The sequence below is a fragment of the Apis dorsata genome, unplaced genomic scaffold, assembly GCF_000469605.1.
Source record: "Apis dorsata unplaced genomic scaffold, Apis dorsata 1.3 scaffold_1281, whole genome shotgun sequence".
In the NCBI taxonomy this organism is placed as follows: Eukaryota; Metazoa; Arthropoda; class Insecta; order Hymenoptera; family Apidae; genus Apis; species Apis dorsata.
The window spans coordinates 9,272-17,543 of record NW_006264378.1 but is presented as its reverse complement, the minus strand read 5'-3'; the positions used below and the strand labels follow the sequence as shown (position 1 = coordinate 17,543).

The 8,272-nt window shown below is 24.7% G+C and overlaps 1 protein-coding gene and 1 long non-coding RNA gene across 7 annotated transcripts in view; both read right to left on the bottom strand.

The window, feature by feature from the left end:
- The window catches only part of LOC116186693, a 21,537-nt gene extending 18,800 nt beyond the window's left edge, over positions 1–2,737 (bottom strand). The window contains exon 1 of the long non-coding RNA XR_004151716.1: positions 2,696–2,737. This is a non-coding gene — a long non-coding RNA (uncharacterized LOC116186693). The remainder of the gene's footprint in view (positions 1–2,695) is intronic.
- A 1,504-nt stretch (positions 2,738–4,241) lies between these two features.
- The window catches only part of LOC102671242 (centrosome-associated zinc finger protein CP190), a 5,193-nt gene continuing 1,162 nt past the window's right edge, over positions 4,242–8,272 (bottom strand). For 5 of the 6 annotated variants that reach the window (XM_006625121.2, XM_006625123.2, XM_031514861.1 and 2 more), the window contains 4 exons: positions 7,906–8,077; positions 7,659–7,798; positions 7,316–7,573; positions 5,120–7,127 (listed from right to left, as the gene is read on the bottom strand). In XM_006625121.2, coding sequence (XP_006625184.1) covers positions 5,120–7,127; positions 7,316–7,573; positions 7,659–7,798; positions 7,906–8,070 — 2,571 coding nt within the window. In that variant the 5' untranslated portion in view covers positions 8,071–8,077. Of the gene's footprint in view, positions 7,128–7,315; positions 7,574–7,658; positions 7,799–7,905; positions 8,078–8,272 lie in introns of those variants that run through there. The other variant, XM_031514863.1, reaches the window with a different exon arrangement.

Genomic DNA, 8,272 nt, shown 5'->3' with positions numbered 1-8,272 from the left:
CCCCCTTTTTCTCCTTTGCCGCCACCACCACCACCGCCACCCACCTTTACCTCCCTTTCCGTCCACCTCGAGAAGAGCTGTCCTTCTCCCGCTTACGACAGATACGATAATCTCTTCCCTGTTTCACTGTTTATATTCCTTAGTCGCTCCCACTCGTCGATTTATCTCACTCGTTTATTCCCTTTCGCCACTTTTTCGCTCGCTCGCACCTTTACCCCGTACTGCTACCACGGTCACGATCGGGCAGTCGTGTCCCTCTACCACCGCCATCATCGCCATCCTCGCCACCACCACTAGCTACTGGTTGCGTTTCCTGTACATGCGGTTTTGTCCAAATCATTTGCGCAAAGTCCCGCCTTAAGAACTTTTCGGTATTGCTCTGAGAGCGCTCCAGGGGTACCATACTGCTCGAGTAAGGTTGAGATTTTTCGAAGCGAAGTTTACATTTTGAACGATATAATAACAATCTGTAAGTCATTAAAAAATGTGATTTGTATTTTTTTTTTTTTTTTAATGTAATCTGAAGAGAATTTCAAATAATTTTGGATAATTTGATTGACATTAAAACAAAATTTAGGAATAGAATATCAAATAAAAGATATTATTGAATTTGTAGGAAGAAGAAAATGAAGATATATATATATATATATATTATTTTTTTCAATTATTTTTTAATTATTTCATTAATTGAAAAAAACAATGAAATTACCGTGTATTTTTTTTTTTAAGATGTATTCATTGTTTTATTACACATTTTTTTTGTATCTGTTTTCTGTTTAAAATATTGTTTTACAAGATTATTGGCATCAGAGGCAGCTTTGTGTTAACTATTAATGATTACATTATAATAAACTATTAATCGAACGAATTTTTTTCCTTTCTTATAGAATATTAATATTTACTTGAAATTATTTTTATTCTAATAATATTGAATATTCTTATTATTATCTATCTTTCGATTTTGTTTGTATAAAGATTTGTTAACATTTATTTTTTCTTTTTTAATGAAAATTAATTTAATTTACTACATATAAACTGAAGTAATACATTTTACTTTCTTATTTTATTTCATAAGCATAATTCGCATAAAAATTATACTGCTCGAAATAATTGGAATATTAATTTTAACAACAAATAAGTTTATGTATTTATTTTATTCTATAATTCAAAAATATGATTCCTTAATTATTTTGAGCAGCACACTCATTTATTAATTGGTTCATTCGATGGTTCATTTCTTTTGAACTTAAAATTATATTCAAAATGAAATACTAGAACGAGAAATTTTTAAATCAAAAATAATTAAAAATAAATATGTTTTATCCATTTTTTAAATTACAGACGGTTCAAGTTTTTATTTTTTATTTGTCATATTAAAACCAAAACTATTTGTAATTTATTCAAAAGAATAATATATAATTAAATATAGAATAATAATACAATAATACACATTATCTCAAATTAATTTCCAAATTTTATCAGTATATTTTATAAATTTAAATAAGAAAAAAATATTATAAATATAAATCATTTGAAATTTTATTAAAAAATTATGATAGAAGTACAAAGAGAATAATAATGGATTTGTTATTTGGTTAATATTTATATTTAATTTGTTTCTACTTTTGATAATAATTTTGTGTAAGTTTGTATTTTTTATAATATTTTAATACTTTCAAATATTTCATTTTTTAATTTTCTATTTTAAAATATTCATTGTTCTTCACAATATAAAATTAAAAACGGTCAAAAATCGAATATATTTCAATTTTCATTTCATTGAATACATGATTAATTTATCAATTTATTATATAAACTTATATTTTCAATAATTAATTATTTTATTTTAATACATTCTTCTTGAATTTCAAATAATTTAATAAATGCATAAACAAAATAAATAAATTTAAATATTTTCTCTTCTTTTCTCTGATTTATTCTCTTTGTATTTTGTATTTTTATCATAATTTCTTAATAAAGCTTTAAATGATGTTCATATATGTTTATATGCATATTTGTTAAAATTATAGTTATTTCGACCGTCAATAAAATAAAAAATCGATAAACAAGAAAATCGTATTAATAATCATTATTATAATTTCATTATCTAATTAATTAAGAAAATTTAAGAAAGCACCCTGTACATTTCTATATCTCAAATAACTAGATTTTTTGATAAATTATAGGAGATGAACTCATATGTATATGCATAATTTATTGATAAATTTATGAATATCAAAACTTAATATAAAACTATTTTCATATAATTGCATCAGCTATTTATAAAAATATTGTATGAAAAATTGATATCCTACTGTCATATGAAGTAAATAGTTGTTTATAAATGTTCTAATAGCTGCAACTATAGTAGTTAATTTCTTCTATTTTGTTTGCATTCTAAGTTTAGTTATTTCTCCAGTCTTTTTTATCATATTTGCAATAATCAAAGATTTAAATATAAAATGAATTTATCTTAACTTTTGATTGATTTTATAAAATATATACTAATATTTTATTAAAATATTTGATAAGATTAAATTAAGGATGAATTAGATATACCATAATTTCATGATTTAATTTCCAAAGAGTTTAAATATCAAAGTATTGGATATTATTGGATATAACAACTTTTCTATAGAAGTTGTATTTTGAGCTTCATCTATAATATAAATATTATTTCTTATTAAATAAATACCATATTTTATTAAAAAATAAAAATTTCTTGAAATGATACATTAATATATATTTTAAAATTAGCTAAAGATTTAATAATTATTGCAAATTGTTTAACATAAATTGTATAAAAGAGATTACTTTTTTAATAACTTTCGTTTAAATAATGCTAACTAAAATAAAATTATTTTTAAATAATATTGATAAAATTTCTTTAACTTACGAATGCAAAACTGAATCAAGTATTAATAAATTAAATACAAATAAATATATTTTTTAATGTAAAAATTCTTATCAATTTTTAAAAATTAATTATCTATAATTTTGAAAGTATCGAAATAAAAAATAGTTATTAAATTACAATAAAGTTCATGGCAATGAAATTATATTAATATTTGACTATGTATATTTCAAATAAAATTTATCGGCGTTACAATTTGCTGTAATACGTAAATCATAATAAATGAAATCTTATAAATTACGTATAGATGGACTATAAATTAACGTTTTCGATAATTCATGCATATATAGAATGAGGCACTTAATACGTACGTAACAAATCATATTAAATTTCATTTGAAAAATAATCCCATAATTATAATTCTAAAAAAATTATTATTATCAGATTTTTTGAAGCGCAAAATATAAAATTTTTCACATTTCTTAATTAAAAATAAGATGATTCTTTTCTTTCTAATTTTTTAATTTACTATTTTTTTCAAATTTTTTTAATTTCAAATATTTATTATGTATAGATATAGAATTTATAAATAAATTCTTTAAATTTTATTATAATTTTTTTACTTTTTTTATCAATACAAATAATTTTATATATATATATATATATATATATAAAAAGATATTTGTTGTCAAATATATACTGTGTAAAACAGAATAATTAAGTTAAAATGTTTAATTGATTTCAAAATTTAACGTATATATTAAAAATACAAATATTTCTAATATATTGCATTTTATTATATTTTATTTAATATACTTTTATTGTGTTTATATGCACATGATTTATTGGATTTTACAAAATACCTTCCTCTATATAATTTGATATATAATATTCTCATTTGAATTTATCATAATAGTATTTTAATTTAAAATATTATGCTATAAAAAACTGAATAAATGCTATGAGAAAGAGAATTGATTAAATAAAACGTGTTAAGTGTCTCACGCTGTACATGTACAAAACATTTTGTTCGATTTCGTTACTAAAAATATATTTATATTATGAATTCTAAATATTAACTCCTATTTTTTAATATAAAGGAAAAAGATGTTTTATAATCGTAAATAATATATAACATAGATACTAAAGTATTCTATTTATAATATATTTGATTTTATGAAAATTTTAGATTAATGATATTCTTTCGATAAGTATTTTGTGCAAAATATTGCAGAAAATAAAGAAAATATGATTAATGATTATATGTTTTATGAACAAGTTAATGAATTAAGTCTCGATAATGATATTTAAACGTTCATATAAAATTATTTTCAAAATACAATTTTCAATCATTATATTGAAATAAATAATAAAATACTCCATTTGATAAAACGAAGCAATTGTTTCATTTTCTTTTATTGTATTAATATCGACAAAAAAGTGCATTAATAATCTCTAATTTAATCAGCGAAATTTTATATAATATTTTAACTATCCATAGTATTTAATTGAATACGATTTTTATTTCAGTACACGATTTTAACTTGAACATAAGGATAAATATTTCATATTAAAATTACGTGAAACATATTATGTTGTACACATAACTTTTATTTATTTATTTATTTATTATTGATCAATTATCATGAATAACTCAACATTATAAATTTTAAAAAAAAAACTTCAAAAAAAATTAATAACTTCAATTTATTTTTAAATATTTGCATTGAATATATGTAATTATTAAATAAATAAAGATACTTGCGTCTTTTCATTTTTTTGTATTTCACGTTTCTTCACTGACACATATTTGTGCAATTGTGTAAAAGAATTGGAAGTTACAATTATATAGAAATTAAGAATTTATAAATAGCTCTTTTTTTCTTTCTCTTTCTTTTGTTTGTAAATATAATCATTAAATCAATCTCTAGCCATTGAATATATGTATATATGTATACATATTCTTCCAAGCTGTATATACAAACATTGTATATTATTATAGATGTTGAAGTTAAAATCAATTTGCACAAATTAATTAAAATATTACTTCGCATGATAGTTTTGTTTAATGATAAATTCTTTAAAAGTAAAATAAATCATTTACATCATTTCATTTGTGTCTGCATATATAGCGATTTTCAATCATCTACCATACAGAAATCGAACAAAGAAGCAGAATGAAATGCAACCGAAACATGTTGTTTGTTAGTAGATATTGATGAAAAATAAAAAATGACAAAGCTAATGTAATAATATTATTATTATTTATGATTCAGCTAATTCTCTGCTATCCTCGTCCCATTCGGCAAAGCTTCTTGTTTTATTTTGCGTATCATTTTTTTCCACATCTTGTTCTCCCTCAAGGTGTTCTTCTTCAATTATCATAACCGATTCCTGAGGTTCTCCTACACTGTTACTCTGTTCGCTACATTGCTCATCGTATTCCACTATTTCTGTCTGTTCTTCTACATATTGTATAACTTCTTCTACCTGATCAGAACTGCATTCTTCTAATATTTCAGATTGCTCAACTTGCATATCTTCATCCATCACTTTTTCTTCAACTTCTTCAACTACTTCTTCTACTATCTCCTCAGTCTCTTCAGTGAGTTCTTCTGAATGATAATTCTCATACGTTTGTCGTTCTACTTCTTCATTTCCATGAATATAAACAATCATTCCATCTTCTGTGCCTTGCATTACAATCTGCTCATTGTCGCTAATGTTTAATTGTTGTGGCTGTTGTTGTTGTTCAGTCTCTTGTTGCTGATATTGTTCATTATCAATAAGCATGATCATATGCTGCCCATCAATATCATGTGTATTGTAAGTCATTTCGTGCGAAATATTGTTTAACTGCATTTCTGGTACCATATATTCCGATACATTTGAAGTCACTTCCTGTGATTCCGACGGAACACCATCTCCAACGCCTAAGGAAGCTGCTATACCACTAGCTACGTGACTTAAAGCTTCTGCTTCTGAAGAAGGCTCTAAAGAAATTGGTGGCATGGATACTGTGGATGTATCAGAATCCCGCAAATCCTTATGCACGCAATCGAGATGAACTTGTAAGTTGGTAGCTCGTACGAAAACTTTACCACAATGAGTACAACGATGACCTTTTTCTTTACCATCTGACAAATTTCCATGACCTGTGTTAATTTCATGAGTTGTTAATTCCGTCACGTCTTTGAAGGTCTGTGAACACTGCATGCATTGAATTTCCTCAACTGTTGACGAATGTTGACGCGACGTTGGTCGATGATTATGATTGATTTGATGTCTTACCAATAATGTTTCCGAAAGTGCCACATAAGAACATGCTTGACATTTCGGGAAACACATACTCTTTGGAGGAGGCACGTTGTGTTTCGTGTAAAGATGATACATTAAAATATTTCGTTTAGTTGCTTTATAGCCACAGTGTTCACAAACTCGCGGATCGAATTTTTCTTCATGTACATCTTGCATGTGCCTTCTATACATGTAATAATTTGTATATTCTTCTTCTAAATCACATTTGTTACATTTCCAAGGACCAGTTTCGCCACCATCCACACTTCCATTACTCTTTGACTCAGCTTCATCACTATTATTACTTGACATCAAATGATCAGATTTTAAAACTACATAAGAAACTTTTGTTTTATTTGCTGAATTACTGTCCGAAGATTTGGCTTCTTTTTGCATGATTTTCAAACGTATGTTCTTATTATTTTTTACTAAATGAGGATATTTTTTCAATACTTCTCGAATAATTTTTGCATGATTATTTATCGCATCTTCTGAATTTGTTCTGTAAGATGATTTTCCTTTCTCCATATTCTCTTTTTCTTCGAGATCAAATCGTACTCTCTTAGATGGCGAAGGTTGTGCATCCTGGCCTCTTTGGAAAGATCTAGTTACGGACCAATCATCATCCGAATTCATTTCCTTTAAACCTTTCTCATTTGAATGACCTTCATCTTCCTCGTCTTCAGTTGTATCATTTTTACTTTCTCTATCTGGAGAACATTTGCCACTAGGCGAATTATCTCTTTTATATTTGTCCGGCGCTTGGACAATAGGTTTTGTATTATACGTAATATCATCAAATGATGAAAAAACTCCAAGTGCAAATTCTTCAGCTTCAGGAAGATCAAATCGAGAAGGTCCAGGAGTTACTTCTGTAGGTCTATTTGTTGATGGCATTCCATGGAATGTTCGCATTTCATAATTAAGTGATGACATATTTTGTGATGTATCTAATTTTCTTTTCCAAATAGGAAGTCTAAAACAAAAAAAAAATTTTTTTATACAATTAAAGATAAGTAAATTAAAAATTTATATAAAATTTTTAGAATGATTATATTTAAATAAGTTATTTATATATAACATTATCTTCAAGAAAAATTGTTGTTATATAAAATTTTTTAATATATAATTTTTATAATCTATGAAGTATAGTTTTATACTTACTTTCTACCTGGTAATGGTTGATTTGAAAGTCCTGATGGAGTGGAAGTAATTGTTGGTTTTGTGCTAGGTGTTGAAGGCTTTGAAACCGCTATAACTGATCGTGTATTACACTTCATTGATTGTTCATTTTGTAAAGGAGCAGTGTTAAATTGTGCATCAAGTAATTTAGTTAAAACTGTCATGTTCATTTTCTGTGCTGTACGATACAAAGCATGTTGTTCTGAAGTCCAATATTCTAATTGACCAGTATACATAAAGCTATAAAAATATTATAATATATATACATATATATATTATAAATATAAAATTTATTAAAGAATTAGAAATAAATTATAAAATTTACCTTATAATTGATTTTACACATTCATATGGCATATCTGGTGGCATAATGATTATTCCATCAAAATTTTCATCCTTTTCTTTTTGCTCACGTTCAAGTTGCATAAAATAATCTGTGCATGTTGTTATTACTAAACGATGAGCCTAAAAAATTAACAAAAAAGTCTATAATAAATATACTGCTAAAATAAAAAAAGAAATTTACTTAATATAATTCATCATTTTTAAATAATATATATATATACAATTACCTGAACAGTAATATCACTAGTGGGAAATTTGATTGTAAGATCAAGTAATTCTTCTTCAAAATAAAGCTGTTGTAATCTCTGAAGAAAGAAAGTTCCCCAGTTATCTACTTTTACTTGCTTTAATCCTCGTGAAGGAAGTTGTTTTTCCTGATTTGCTGGTTCCATTTTATATCTGTACATTAGTTAAAAAAATAATCTTTTAAAGTTCCAAAAATATTCATCATTAATATACCAAATATTTAAAATTTTTTATTAAATTTCATTATTAAAAAATTAATAGAAATGCTTGCAGTATTAAATAAAAAATATAGAAGTACTTCTAATTTTAATGTTCTTCAATAATATTATTTAAATTATCAAATAAAGG